The 16,833-nt window shown below is 31.4% G+C and overlaps 1 protein-coding gene across 1 annotated transcript; it reads left to right on the top strand.

Moving 5' to 3' along the window:
* Positions 1-6,146: 6,146 nt before the first annotated feature.
* On the top strand, positions 6,147-8,056 carry LOC107773181 (trihelix transcription factor GT-3b). Its single transcript, XM_016592630.2, has 2 exons — positions 6,147-6,721; positions 7,162-8,056. Exons 1-2 carry the CDS (start codon positions 6,401-6,403, stop codon positions 7,729-7,731), a joined length of 891 nt encoding a protein of 296 aa, XP_016448116.2. The 5' UTR covers positions 6,147-6,400; the 3' UTR covers positions 7,732-8,056.
* The last annotated feature ends 8,777 nt before the right edge of the window (positions 8,057-16,833 follow it).

Below are 16,833 nucleotides of genomic sequence, written 5' to 3'. Positions count from 1 at the left end.
GGGCTCTGATTTAGATGAAAATCAAGGAACTCTAAACCCTAGTACTAGAGAACTTATGAAATATGATAAAATGAAGGATCGTAAGGAGTTAGCAAAAATGATTCCTTTGGATTGTCTACCTTTTTCTTTTGCTTCTTCATTATATCTTATTATGTATATTCAAAAGATTTATAATCCTTTATTTAAAGGTATCCCTAGAAGTATTTGTAGATATGATATCTTAAGACTTCATGGACAATATCAGACATACATACGTTATTTGTTTGACCACCTTCCTTGTAGAGTTTCTTTAACTTCTGATATTGGCCATGCTGTTAATGAAAATGATTATTTGACAAATACATGATAGATGATAATTATTGTATACAAAAACGTATTATCGTTTTTAAATATGATGAAGATCAAAGTCATACTGGTATTTTTATAAGGATGTTGTTGAAAAATTACAAGAAAAATTCAAAAAATATTTCTTTCCAATTCCTCATATTTACTTAATTGGTGCTGTTTTAAATCTTTCTAATAAGATGTCTAATCGTCACCAGTTAATCAATGCTTTATATATTTATATGGAGATTGGACCAACTGAAACCTCAGATATATACAGTTGTATGAACAAGCTAAATGATTATTTACAACAATTATATAATTATTTTACAAATATAATTGATGATGTTGCTATTAATGTAGGCAATATTAATCCCACTATACATTGTACCACATCTACTACAATGGATGATGATGAAGGCCGATGAAGGACTTGTTGGTTATAATATTTAGTCTACATTTCCTTCCATTCAAACCAGTAGCAGGAATATTAATGAACTTCAATTCTACTTGCAAAAGCAAACAGAGCCTCGCACAAAGGAATTTTCACCATTGGGATGGTGGCATGAGAATGAAAAGCAATTTCCTGTTCTTTCCGCTATGGCTCGAGACGTGTTAAATGTGCCAATTTCAACTGTTGCATCAGAGAGTGCATTTAGTCAAGCAAGACAACAACTAGGAGACACCCGTCACTCATTGGAAAATAATGCTTTGGAAGTTTTAGTATGTTTCAGAGATTGGATTAGATCGGAACGAAGAAATCAGGGACGTGAAGATGTTGATAAACCAGAAGACGAGGAACTTGGAGATACATTAACACATGATAACCCATCTGAATTTAACACTCTAAAATATGGCCAAGAAGTTCATATTGATTATGAGGAACTTACTAAGGCAATGCAAAACCTTTGAATTTCTTGATTTATATTTAATAATTCAAATTTGAATTTACTATTTTTTCTTAAATTCAGTTTGAATTAAAAAAAGAACTTGCAAATTATAAGTTAAATTTTTTTTCATTTTCATTGTATTATCTTAAAGTCTTAATAAAATATTCAAACACTCTTTTTATAAGATTATTTTTATATTTTATATTTTTACTTTATCTTAATATAAATTACGATAGTTATACAAAAATCAAAATACACACACAAAAAAAAAATCAGTCCGACCCGGCCCCTTAAGGCCTGAATCGTTCTAGTTAAAATTTTCACCGGCCAAACAAAAAACCGGTAAAACCAATATTTGAAACCGGTAACCGGCACGAAGACCGGCCGGTCTCCTTTTCCAATAACCCGGCCCGGCCCTTGACACCCATAAATCCAATTAGTCAAAAGTGTGAACAAATAACAATGTTGTACCAAGTCTTTTCAAGCCGTGCATGCTCGCCACGTGGATATACGATTGTGGGCGCCACACGTGTGATGGGACAGCATAACGCGTTTCTTAGTACAAAAATAGAAAGGGAAAAGATCCAGCCCACAACAAATCCAAATGCAAATCCAATCTAAATATATGCTAACGAAAGGACTAGTGCCTCTACTTTTCTTTTGTCGTCGTTTATTTTAACTACTACTAGTAATAATTAGTCTCCAGATTTTGTATGAATTGAATAAAAGAAGAAAACAATATTTTGGAAGACTGGTAGGCATGACGCGTGTACTATTAGCAAAATTTTATCTATTTTTCAGCTTCTAGGATCTGTTAATTATTTTATAAATTGCTTGAATTATTATTCATAATGTATTTAATTTGAATTCAGGAATTTTTTATTACTAACAGAATAAAGTTTGAGGTGTAACCTGATAGTCCTAAGTTGTACATGTTCAAAATTCTACTTCCAAAGGATTCTTGTCCTCTTTTCTCCGTTCACGAACTCATCTCTACTTGAAAGAAAATAGAAAAAAAATTGTAACTTAGAATAATTGATTTACACATAAACTTTACATATATTTGTACTAATTTAAATAGCATGTTTTATATTAATAATTGAGGATTCTTCGTTTATGGGAACATTAATATTGACTAGTGACATCAGAAAGGTCTTTTTGATCCTTTAAAGTGTTAAGCATCCGTGTATATGCTTTACTTTGGCCATACACTTAATCTAGGGAAAGAATGGTTTTCTTTTTGCATTCTATCTTGTTCCATTCATTCATTTACTCCTTTTCTTTTATAAAATGTAACCGTTTTTTTCGTTGAAATGGTATCTCTTTCAAAGGTGATTCTTGGATTCAGTAAGTAATACGTCCAAGAAAGTTTTAAAAAATTCTAGAACTAGTTAAACAATTCAAGTAGAAAAAGTATATCTTTTGTGCATGACATTATATTACTTGTGTTGGATTAAGGCATCAACGTATAAAAGAAAGAGGAAGTTGTTGGGAACATTCCACTTGCTTGATTATATTTGAGGTGACGTGACTCGTATATTAATTTAGCTTTTATGTTCTCTTATTTTATTTGAAAACATCCCAAGTGTATCCTTTTCATTCATTGGTACATTTTACAAAGAAAGAATTACAAGAAAATACACGTGACTTCACACCATAATAAAAAATGGCTCATATTTTTAAGTTTTACCCTACCTAGCCTATATTGTACAGATTTTTAAAGACTAGCAAATTCAAAATTTGTATTCTTACAACCATTGATTCTAAAAGTTATGGAGTTAAATTTGTGTTCTCACAACCATTGCTTTCACTCTCTGTTCTTCTCACATCTTCTACATATGCTTCAAGGGGTCGTGTATTTTCTGCTCCCCCCTCCTCCCCCCGTGTCACCTGGTTGCAATGTAAGAAAATTGAAGAGTAGAAATCCACCATTGAAGGCCATTCAAAGCTTTGCTTTCGAAAATAGAATTTTTTGAGGGTGTTGTTCCAATTGATTGAAAATATCAAAATGAGTTCAAAATTTAAATTTGAAGTGATTTGGAGTAGATTTGAGCAAGATTTGAGTTAAATTTCATAAAGGACGCAAGGAAGAAGACGAAATCAGTTTTTTTGTATAATTATGTATAATAGTGTATATGAGTGTATAAACACATCTTATACAATATTATACTCTTTTATACAACTTTATACAAGCGTCTGTAGACGAACTTCTTCCACGATTTTCAGTTACAATTCTTGTTCAAAACCAGTCCAAATCTCCATTAAATGACTTCAAATTTTATATACAACCTTCTTATACTATTTCTAATAAGTCTAAATAATACCCACTCCAAATTTTTTACAAAATCAAATTCGAAATTTAAACCCACATATTTAAGCTTATTAAAAATCTAATTTTTACCACCCAAATAGATTTGGTTTGTTGAACTAATATTTGAGTTACAGTTACTGGTTCGAAAATTAATTTAAAAGTTTGAGCAATTTTTTTTAAAAATTAAATATTAATTTCGAGAACCTATTGGAGTTGGATGTTGAATCTTAGCATATTATTTTTGGGCTAGTTGGTTGTAAATTGAAATGTGGGCTATAAAATTGAAAAGTAGGGAGCCCATTTATTCTTATGTCAAATTTTCCCCATTTTACAAATACAAACTTCTGTAATTTATTTTACAAGAATAAGTTATACGAGATATATAGTGGAACAACAAGAGTTTCCTTTTTTCATAAAACAATTTGTATGCTGGTCTTGTTGCATATACGTTGGCTGCTTCTAGCTCTAGGTACATATGCTTTCTTTTGGTTTCCAATCCTCGGTGATCGATATCAGCCATGAGACTGATAAGATTTGGATTCGATCGAAAAATTTCATGTTGAAGGTAGAATACTCGCTAACAAAGATGATTTCATACTTGGGGCTCGAACTCGAAACTTTTAATTAAAGATAAAAGAATACTTATCACTCTACTACATATATATTCATTAAAGAAAGAACAGACAGAATAAACTAAATGAATCTGCTTTTCACTTTTCTCTTAACTTGCTTTAAGTGGATCTTAAATCGTAATATCTTTTTTTAATTTGTCTAGAGTATCCACCTTGTAATCGGACGTTCTACATAACAAGGAAAATACATTACCGTGTATATGTCAATTATATTTCTTTTTTTCAAATAACATAATCCAAAATCAATCCACATACAAATATTTCATCTCAAGTTCTGCAAAATTTAAACGATTTCATTGTAGTTAGCACGATTCAAAATGAAAGGTCGAGATTGGAAGAGAGAAAAATTATGTCATATCTCAAAATCTGGTGGTCGATTTATCATTTGACTAGTTATAAGATATGTTAACTGATATAGATAGATTCATTTTTCTTCAAATATTGTAGGAAGAATTACGATACATGACTATAATCTACATTTCATAATTGATTAATTGATAAAGATACGTATACTTGATGCTTCACTAAAGAAAGAGGTTGGCCTAAATCTTAGCAGCTTGTCAAATGGTCAAATCAAAAATATTTTGGCAAATCAAGATATGGGTAGCCATGATTTGAACCGGTGACAACAAGGTTATGACCTTTCTAGTGCATTAATTTAATTACAGAAGAATTTAACTTTTATATATTAAAAGATCAAATTATATAATAAATAAATATACTTAATCGTTCATAAAAAGTTAGATTAATAAGCTAGCTAATAAGACATATAATCTACTATAATAGGTAAACATATACGGGGTCATTTGGTTGGTGAATAAATTAGAATTATAATGATAGAATTATTATATGGGGATTAAATAATAACGAAATTATATAGTGAATATACTTTTATTGATAAATGATTGATTTATCAACCAAAAAATAGGATATACATGTATAATATAAAACTATGTAACTCGTTTTACATTAAATAAATATAGATAAACTTTTAATTTCAATTTTAGACTTAGATTTCTTAAAGGACTTTAGGAATAAAGCCTTCGGAGAAGGGCATCTTGGTTATTTTGGTACCTACATTGAAGGTGGTATAAAAATAATCTCACAATTGTAGTATAGTTAATCACAAAATAAAAAATTTAATTAAATGCGAGATAAAATAATGATTATCTCGCAAACTAAATGACTCGTCATAATAATAAAATTATCTTACATTATTAATGCATAAAAGTTAAATCTATTATCCATAATAGAATTATTTATATATTATATAGTAAGAAATTCCAAAAGACCTGATGCCGACTTCTCCGACACCCAAAACACGGTTCACTCTGTAACACAACGCGTATTATGTACAACAGAGATGCAAGAATACAAAAAAAAGCATACTGTCAAGTATTTTTCCACTCTTTACACATTAGATGAACAAATTACATTTCTACGTACTTTTTTCCCTCTTAGTACAAGCCAAATGTAACATGACTAGCCAAATACATGGGTGGAGCTAGATCATTATTAGGACGCGCTCGGACAAATTCAGTGTGATTTTGTTTAGATATATTAAAAAATATATAAAATATTAATTGTCAGTTCAAATAATTAAAATGAGATGAGTTTGCTGATTAGTATAGAACACATAAATTCTAAATTTTGACTCCAATAGAGAGAAAATTAAAGTTGGGAACCTTGTAAAACAAGCATCTGACTAGTCTACAACTTGACATAAAATCAAAGCCCCATCCAAAGGGTTTCTGTTTTCTTTCGCCAGCATGATGTCACTTCATCGCAATATGAACAAATGTGGATGTCAATTCTAAATTATTATAATTTCTTCAACTTTATAAAGATAATTATTTTTTGGCGACAGAGAGAGAAATGAGTTTACGCGTAGAGAGATGAGACACTGTTTCTTTGAAGGAAAAAGGGATGCAATAACAAAAAGAGAATGAAAGGAAAAAGAAAGATTTGATTCACATTTTTTTTCTTTCTAACTTCTTAATGGAGAACTCAAAAATACAACGCTCGCTTTTGACACATAAGCCATAGATATTCATTCTTTTTCACACCTTATTTTCACACCATATATCCCCACTTTCATTTTCCCTACATATAAAACCTTTCTTCTTCTCTCTCCCCAAATCTTTTTCCTCTCCATTTTCTTAACCAAAACTATCTCTCAAACTTCAAGTTCAACCAAACATAAATATACCCTTTTTAAATAATAAATCTAGGGTTATTATTATATGGATCCTCATCTTCATCTTCATCATCATCAACATCAACATCAACATCAAAATCCGTTTAGTCATCAAAGTGTGAATGTAGATACAAGTGGTGGAGGGGTTAATATTGGTACAACTAGTGGAGATAGATTTCCTCAATGGAGTATTCAAGAAACAAGAGATTTCTTGATGATTAGAGCCGAGTTGGATCAAACTTTCATGGAAACTAAAAGAAACAAGCTTTTATGGGAAGTCATAGCCACAAAGATGAAAGACAAAGGTTACAATCGTAGCCCTGAACAGTGTAAATGCAAGTGGAAAAATCTCGTTACGCGCTATAAGGTACTGGTTTCTCTCTTTTAATCTTAAATAAATATATGAAAGAATAGACTCGTTTATTAGGTTTCTTTCTGAGAAAGTCACTAGCTAGCATCGGGGATGCAACTTTTATTCCCCAGTATAAATATAAATATATGTATGTCTAAAACAACAAAAATTTTAAGATATGTATTATATTTAATTCTGAACTTATAATTTAAAAAATACAGTATATTCAGGCGATAACTTTCAAAGATTAAAGTCGTCTAATTTAAAATTTGGATCTGCCTTGCTAACTAATACTGCATTAAATATTTATTTTTATCTTGAATCTTGATGAAGACACTTCAAATTCTTTAAGGGTTGTTGAGTTTCTTACCAAGTTACCATCTTTTAAGATCTTTTTCAAAAGAAGTATATATAGCTATGTCTTTCATTTCCTTTTCATTATATTGTTTTAATAGGGATGTGAAACGCTTGAACCGGAAGCTCTACGACAACAGTTTCCATTTTACAACGAGTTGCAAGCGATTTTCGCGGCTAGGATGCAGAGAATGCTGTGGATAGAGGCAGAAGGTGGCAGCGGGTCGAAGAAGAAGACTATTTCTCAGCTATCTTCTGATGAAGAGGAAGAAAATGAGGATAGCGAAGGAGAAAAAGTAGTTGGTATCACAAAAAAGAAAAGAAAGGTCAAGGGAAATAATGTTAACATTGTTGGTAGTAGTTCTAGTGCTGGTAGTGGGAATTTAGTGAGTAGTTTTAAGGAGATTTTGGATGATTTCATGAAGCAACAAATGGCAATGGAAATGCAATGGTTAAAAGCTTATGAAGCAAGGGAAGAAGAGAGGAGAATAAAGGAAATGGAATGGAGACAAACAATGGAGGCATTAGAAAATGAGAGGTTAATGATGGAAAGACGATGGAGAGAAAGGGAAGAACAAAGGAGGATTAGAGAAGAAGCTAGAGCTGAGAAAAGGGATGCACTTATTACAGCTCTTTTGAACAAGCTCAGAAGAGAAGATCACAACATGTAACCTTATATATTCCCTTCGGGTACATCCGATAAAATTGGAACGATACAGAGCAGATTAGCATGGCACAACATGTAACCTTATTAGGGTATAAAGGAAGTGGAATATTAGCTAGCTCTAGCTAATTAGACTAACTGCTTTCTTGATTAAATTTTGCTGATGATCATGTTCTGGGGAAGTTTAAAAGAAGATAAAAAGAAGCCCTTTGATCAGAGGTTTGTCTTGAACTTACTCTTCTCGTAGTACTGAAAAACAAACATAATGTTCCATGCATTTCATGTCTCTTCTTTGATTTTGCAAGTTATAAAAATTCTTATTTCTTGATCTTTATGCGCTCTTGAGGTCTAATTATTATCTTGCGTTTCTTAGTTATCCTAGTATGCAAAGCAACTTACTTTCTTATGTTTAAAAAATCTTGAAGGAAGACAGTAATAAAAATGATACTTGCTCCATTTGTTTTATTTTATGTAATATTATTTTCTTATTAATCAGTCTTAAAAAGAATAATATATTTATAAATAATTGAATTTTAAGCTTTCCATGCAATAGAAGGACACATAATTCCAATACAATGGTCCTTCGTTTGTCTTTCTATTCTAGTTTTCTTTGTTTTATCGATGGTAGAATTAAGGTTTCATTTACTTGGATGAATCGAATACAACGGTTCATGGTATAAACTTAATTACCATTTGAATAGCTGGCGATACGCGTAAATGGAAAGTCAAAGTTTGGACTTAGCTTGGAGCATTTCAGATATTGTTACACCTTTTTCCTGGTGATAGGCTGTCTAGATACTTGTAATGATTGCCCAATCTTTTTGCCAAAGTTTTGAAAATTAGATCTCATACAACTAGCTACACGAAGACTCTTTATAATTTCTATCCTATCAGAAGCAAGCGGACCCAAAATTTTGAGTTTATAAGTTCTAAACAGGGACAAAGTTAGAGTATGATGTACGGCTTCAAACGAATTCAATGACTTTTTCTTATACCTTGTATTTGTATTATAAATTTATGATATATATGTATAAATATTTAGTTGTGAAACCGGTTATTAAGACGATCGAAAGCTATGGGTTCGATGGCAAGTAATTAAGAATTCTTAAATTTTAAATCCTAGCTCTGCCTCTAGTTCTGAACCCACAGTTTTGTTCGCTTACCGGTTAAATAAATTCCTTATACATATCAAGTGAAATTCTTAATATAAATACAACATATAAGCTAAAACTATTAGGTTTTACCGAACTCTTAACTTATATAAATCCGCCCACGATATTGGACATGCTGGATATAACATCTAATAACTCGAAAACAATTCTTATAATTCCTCTGTTCATTTTATATGATACCTTTTTAGTCTTTTATAAAAAAAAAGAATAACATTTTTGATACTTGAAAACTCCAGCTCTAAAGACCTTTAGTATGAATCAAAAAAAAAATTCTTTCTTACTTTTAAAAATTTGTGCCCAATTAATCAAATACTATCATATAAAATGAAATGGATATAACATAACTTTATAGATTTTATTGTGGATCCTTAATGGTGCATTATGCAATATAAACATTAGCTACTCGATGGAGTGAATTCATCTCCAGGAGGCTAAGGTGGTGACAAGTTGATTATATCTAGGTAGGGATAGACTTAGGCTAGTTATCTACTATGTTTCTTAGTTAATTATCACATTTTCTATTGGCAAATTTAGAAAGGATTTACAATAAGTGGAACCATATCCATAAAACTTGATGCATGCTAATTGGCATTTGATAAGGTGGTTTCGAGTTAGGACTAAATTTTTCTGGTGAAAATATATGGGATTTAGAAATAGAATTTTAGTGTGTATATATATATATATATTGAACTTCAAATGAAATCCTTTAGTTATTATCCATTTTACCATGCATTAATGATGGAGAGATCAAGTCATTCTTATCTTTCCATGTTTGTTCTATGAACAAAATTAAAAGACTAAGTACTTTCCTTACTTTATGATTGATTGCTAAGAGCATTAATATATTTTGCATCTTAGTTCAATGTCTAGGTTACTCTATTATGCTATTCGTATCTTTTTACTTCGTTTTCAAGGAGTGAAGAAATAAAAAATAAGAAAAAATCATTGTGTTGGTTCATGTATGCTTGAACAGAAAAACCAAATTAGGGAAACAGACCACTCAATTAATTAATACTCAATGACATAACTATTTGCTTCTGTTACAAAATATGATGCAATGCATGTATCTCTTTCTTGGGAAACTAATATATTCAGAGTTATGTTATTAATTTTGACAACTTTCTTTTTTGGTTTTCTTATTCTTTCATCCAAATATAGTTCAGATTGTTACATGCACCCATATTTATTTGAGAAATTTCAAGTTACAAGGTGCGTTGTTTGTCCATTTAGTTCAAGCAGTTGGTACATATGCACTTTATTTCCTCTTTCTCTGTTGGTATCTGGGGGCGAAAAAAGAAAAGAGACGGATGAAATTAGCTCCCAGTGGAGGCTTGCATGACGGGCTATAATTAGCTCGGTAGTAGAGCGCAGTGGCGGAGCCACATTGAACCAAGGGGTGTCAAGCGACACCCTTCGCCGGAAATTATACTATATTATTAGATAAGATTTTTTATTTTATGTATATTTACTATACGTTGACTCCCCTTGATTTTATTATTTATATTTTGATACTCTTTAATGAAAATTCTGGTTCTGCCACTGCGTGTCCCTAATAATTGTGTCATTGTGTCCGGGTTGTGAGGGCTCTCAACCATGAACAGTTCAATGTCTATTGGCATCGATTTTCTCATAAATTTGAGTCTGTTGTTTTTAAATTAGCAAAGAGATTACATACATGGAATGAAATTACCCCAGGCAGTTCTGTGATTCTTTTCCCTTTACTTTGTACGTAATTAACACGTTGTCATACGTTGATGAGGAAATTTCATGACATGATCGTGCATGAATAAAAATCGTACCAGATTTCAACTTAATGGAATTGTAGTTACGTTGTTCCACTGCCAAATTGTGCAGTTGAACTAAGAAATTTGATTTCTTTCTCCTATGATGGTTCACACTCGATTGTTTTGCTCTTTGTCATCATTATTGCATACGTGCAATATCAATAAAATTGCTTTAATTATTCGAATCCTATCCTCACCCACTAATAAAAATGTTGTTACTTATTTCACCCGGTAAAAATAGTTACTCTTGTACTTTATCATCACCATCAACAAAAAAATATATTTACATGTTCGATCTAATAAAATGAGATAAGTAATTAACACACGTCAAACATTATCAGGTGATGATGTTACACGAACCATTTATTTTGTCCAACTAATATACGAATCAAAGCGTTTTATTACGTACTTGAGTATTGTCATTCACCCTACAAATTAAAGGTGAGTTTTATTGCTTGGATAATTTCCTATTTGTTGCATAATACTAATGAATATATGCAAGCAACTCTGCTGGAATGTTGATGAATTAAGCAACTAATATTGAAACATTTCACATGACGTATACACCTACTATGCAACATGCTTGGTCTTGAATATTGGCCAAATTGTGGACACAACATTAGTCACCTTTTCTCTAGCTAGCCTAAGCCTATTTCTCTTTATAGACGTTAAGGCAATTTGTTTTACCCACTTAAGAGGGATTGATAGTATAGTGGAACTTGTAATATCCTAGGCAAATTTAAATCAGCAAAACGCGAGAGATATTGTGTGCATAAGGAAGCAATCCTCCAATCCTTTCGGCATATTTTAAAGCCGTGCAAGTCTACCTTCAAAGCAGACAATTATCACTAATAGAATGGGCTGAAAAACATATAGCATGTTTGACCAAAATTTTAAAATTAGCTTTTGAAAAATATTTTCTCAAAATTGTTTTTCAAAAATATATTTTGGTGAGAAGCAGTTTATGTTTGGCTATTTAATTTAAAAAATACTTTTGAGCAGTATTTAATATTTGGTCAAACTTTTAAAAAGTACTTTTTAAGTGTATTTTTCTCAAAAGTGCTTTTCAAATAGTATTTTTGGGAAGAAACTATATTTTTTTGCTTCTCAAAAATTATTTCTACTTTTACTCAAATCACTTTTTTCCTTCTAAAAGTTTGGCCAAATATTTCAACTTTAAAAACAAGCACTTTTGTCCAAAATATTTTACCAAAAAAAAGCTTGGCCAAACAGGCTAATAGTAACGAAGCTACTGGGAATGCAACCTTGGTCTTGAGTGGGTTGGACCAACTGTTGAGAGATGGTGGATATATGAGGAAGCTAACCTTGTATCCTAGTGACTTATTAGTGAGCCACAATAGATCAAAATAATGAGATATATATGAATAGTGGTGGATCAAGAGTATAATATATGGGTTCTCGAAAATCTAGTAATTTTTGCATATATCTTGTATTTCTATTAAAATTTACTAAATATTTATAAATATTTAATTGCGAATCTAGTTAATATTGTATATTAATAATTTGAGATTATAACAGGAACTCATACACTTTAAATCCTGAATTTGCCTCCGTATATGAAGAGGTTAACTGAAAATCAGACATCATTAGCCTAAATAGGAAATTAGGCAAATACACTGGTAATTAAAAATATTAATTATATTTCTTTAGGCGTCTAAAGCACGACAAATAATACTCTATACATGAAAAGGAATAGTAAATATGAAATATGTTGAGGTCCTTTTGAACTTGTCTTTGCAGCAGGGACCCTAGAGAATGTTATGAACCGACTTTCCGTTAGATTTGCAGTGCTGACATTTATTACATGTTGTGGTCAAACTTGAAAATATAGTCACTTTATGACAGAAAAATATAAATTAAGACTCAAAGGTCTAATGCATGGCTATTCCTCATTGACTTTCTTGACTATTTTGCTTTTTTCCTTTATTTTCTCCGATCTTTTTGTGTTACCCAACGGTATTTTTTGTTTCGTTATTCTTTCTTAAATTCTTAAATAAGCAATGACCTCATTCACCTATTAACCAATCCATCCTATTGACCGGATTACCGTTGGATAAATGACAAATTTATATTTTTGGTGTTATTGGAAAGAGTCTCACACAATAAATCTGGGACTCAATTTTTTTTATTGACATGGTGTTGTCTGGGTCAACTTGGGTACACCTTAATTATTCTAACGATATCTGCTAGTTCTCATCACATGTATCAGAAAACTTTATTCACTAAAACTTAGGCAGATAAAGTGAAATGACCTAATATTTTTTGGGCTCGATTTGAACATATGACATCATGTCTCTTCTCACTTCATTAACCATTAGATCAATACTACTCTTAGGTAAATCTGGATTTATTCTTATTTTCAATTTATATGACATAGTTTAATTTGAATGTGTATAGAATGTAAGAAAGAAAGGAAGATGTTTAATATTTATGTTAAACATGTCAATATTTGTGTGAATTTAGAACTTTTGTAATTTGCGATGATCTATTGAATATGTCGTAACATTTGTGTGGTTATAAAAAATATTTTTAAGGGTAAATAAAATTTAAGTTAAATTTTATTCTACATTTATAAAGATGCTAATCTTTTTTTGGACGGACTAATAAAAAAATAATATCATATATAAAGTAAAACGAAAAAATAAAAAGTTTGTCGGTGAAATTACAAATCCATATTTTCTTTCTCTTGGATTCCTATGCTTTTCCTTATTCTCTCATTGTATTTATTGTGGTCAAATCATCCCTTATGCCTCGATAGAGTGCAGCTAGAATTACAATCAACAGCCAATTAATTCTCGCATGAAACAATAGCCATTGATTATATTTAGGTGGGGTAGATTACATTGATGTGATCCAATGATTAGAGCAATATTGTTTCGTGTAGATTGAACTCTCTTCCGTTTAGCTATTAGCACGTAACAAGAAAGTAAGTAGATATAGAAACAATTAAAAAAGATATAAATAATACATACAATTAAATAATTAAGTGAACCTCTAGTAAGTTAATGCTATAAATATATTCACCGGATAACGAAAAACAAAGAAATGGCAAGTACTTTATGAAGAATAGTTTGTTATACATTGTTGGAAAGCATGTGAGTGGTATAAGGCCACTTTTTTTTTTAAGTCCTCGTCCTTTTATGTGTCTTATATGGGTGCAAATACATATACCTTATTTTCTATATATATATATATATATATATATATCAAAGGCTTGGACTTGGGCTTAGTGCGGGCCGTGTCCGACCTAAAATAAATGATTATGTTTTTATTTATTTCTATAATTAAAATCTATTTTGTTTGAATTTGAAATTTTAAATATATTTTTGAATAAATAGATGCGTCTGTTTGTGAAAGAACATATCTTTTTTGAAAAGGTTCGATGGTTTCTCTATAAATAGAATTACTTCCAACAAAGTGGATATAGAAAAATCTAAAAATATATTTTGACTTGTTGTATCCCGAAGAAGATTGTTTGTATTTTCTCAATTTGTATACAAAAAATATCTTCGTTAAGGAAAGCCGTTCTCACGCCTCAAGTCTTCTTCAATTTCATTTTCAATTTTTTTTTTCTAACACTTTACACCTTGTTTCGGAAACTAGAAACAAAGGAAAGTAAAATAAACATTAATAATTCTCCTTATTTTTGTTTGATTTGACTAGATGAAAATGAAAGATATTAGACAAAAAAGAACATGTTTTCTCTTAAAAGCACGCACCAAACTTTTTATAACTAAGAAGGTGACGAAAAGAACAGTGTCACGTAGGGTGTGTTTGATAAGAAGAAAAATTCTAGAGATCATTTCTAATTTTTTCATGTTTGACTGGCTTAAATGTTTGAAAAATATTTTTCTCATGAACTCATTTTCCTCCAATTAGAGGAGGGGAAGAAAAATATTTTTTAAAACTCTTTTTCAACCTTTCACACCCTATTCCCCACCTCCATCAACCCCACCCACCACCCTAACCACCCTACCCCGAACTTCCCTACCCACTCCCCTATCCTAACCCCGCCTAACCTCCTACCCCCCAAACCCCCACCCAACTCCAGCATCCCCGCCCACCCCAATGCACACCCCACCCACCCCCCACTTGCCACCCCACCCACCCCCCCACCTGCCACCCCAAGCCCTCTCCCGTCCCCACCAGTCCTCCCTTACCCCATAGTATTTGCCTGAATTATATATTTTCAAATTAATATTTCTACTTGCTAACCAATCACTAAAAAAAATTCGATTTTTTTTTACTTACCAATCAAACATGGAAAACAAAGTGATAAAATCACTCATTTTCCAGGAAAATATTTTTAATGAAAATATTTTCTTTCATATCAAACACACCCATATTCACCACTTGATAAAAACTGGATATCAATTTCTTGAATTGTCCTTTCACTGGATTAGGCGTGATGCTAATAAGCAGCTTACTATCTTGCTCGGGTAGCTTTGTGGTATGTAACTTGTATAATTTGTGACTCATATCCATCATTTTTAGCTTCTATTTTTTATTCGGATGCTTCTCATTTCAGAACGGAGATGTTTCCCTGATGTAACTATATTTTGGCTTAGTTGTTTAATAAATATTTGCTACTTTAAAAAAAAGGTGACTGAATAAATTAGTGACATATAGTCACAACACAATAAAAATTGGACATTTACACCTATATTTACCATAATTAAATGACAAATAAAAGTTATAATATGTATTAATTAAATATAATTAAGTAATAATCATATTTGTGAAGACTTGTGTTATATATTTATTGAATTCGTATAAGCATTCAAGTTTATATGCAATATTAAAAGAAAAATGCATTACTGTACGGAAATAATAGAGAAATATATATAAGCAATCAACATCCATATATAGCTTTATGCACAGTCATAATCTCTGGTTTATTATTATTTTTTTTTTGTTAACGGATTACTATTTCAAAGCTCTTGCTTTCGAAGAATTCGATAACTAGATATTGAAATATTTCCCATGGAAATGGCATTCCTTGTCATTGAACCAAAAATCATCTAACAAAAAACAAATTAATTGTGTCCTTGATATTTGGCTTAAAGTATATGTATTTATATGCATGCCGCATCACATTACTCGAATTTTATGTATTTGCATGAGTATTGTGTTGATTTGAGCTAAATTATGATATTGTTATGTGTAGGTGTCACCCGGAAGCGATGCGGAACGAAAAGGCAAGAGTTGGAGCAAAAAGAGATGAAAAGAGAAAAACTTCCCAAGCTAGCACCCAGGCCAGCGCGACCCGCTGCCTGGGATGCAGAAGTCAGACCCGGATTTTTTTGGATTTCAGCTCAGTGCAGGGCCAGCGCGATGTGCTGCCCTAGACGCTGAGTCGGGACTTTTTCTACTTCACTCGGGACTTGGTTTTGACGGCCCTACATGACCCCAACTCGTATAAAAAGAGTTCTAAACCTAATTTGGAGGGAGAGACGCCACTTTGAGAGCAGTATACAAGCACGGAACACTCAGGAGCAAGGACTATAATTTTTTCTTCATTCTTCTTAGTACTTTCAGTAATTCAAAAACTTGTGAATTTGTTTAACACTATTATGTGGCCAAGAACCATTAGTTCTGGTGTTGTGATTTATCCATGAATATTGTTGTTTGACGTTAACTTCTCCTTGATTATAATTCGCAATTATATGATTATTGCTTTAATTATATGCTTAATTGCTTGATTTTCTGGCCAACGGCTAACTTCTATCAACTATCTGGATTATGCTTGGTAAAGCTACAGTTAGATTAGAGAAGAATTAAAGAAATCATGATCTTAACTGTGAAGTATGGGGCAAATTAGGATAGGATTATACCTAATCATCATGCTTAATTAGATATTGTGATCTTAATGCATTCTTGATATATTAATTTTATAAAAATATTGGAGTTAATCTATTTTGGACAGGCGCATAGTAATTCGAGAGAATACTACGAGCACAAATTACTCGATTAATTAACAACCATGAAGCGAATTGCATGAAAATGGGAGTTAGCTAGAACACAATAGGATTGATGAATCGATCACAACCTTGAAATGTTTATCTCTGTTGAATTCACAACACAACCAACTTTTTGTGGTGCTAATTTAGTTAATTGTTAAATTTGTTGCTT

Source organism: Nicotiana tabacum, chromosome 2, assembly GCF_000715075.1.
Source record: "Nicotiana tabacum cultivar K326 chromosome 2, ASM71507v2, whole genome shotgun sequence".
NCBI classification, from domain to species: Eukaryota; Viridiplantae; Streptophyta; class Magnoliopsida; order Solanales; family Solanaceae; genus Nicotiana; species Nicotiana tabacum.
This window is presented reverse-complemented; position numbering and strand designations above follow the sequence as displayed.

What these genes read in the sequence shown, in the direction of transcription:
- LOC107773181 (XM_016592630.2), top strand. Translation starts at nt 6,401, where the DNA reads ATGGATCCTCATCTTCATCTTCATCATCATCAACATCAACATCAACAT. An exon ending in ATCTCGTTACGCGCTATAAG is followed by an intron (nt 6,722 to 7,161) that starts GTACTGGTTTCT and finishes TTGTTTTAATAG; the next exon opens with GGATGTGAAACGCTTGAACC.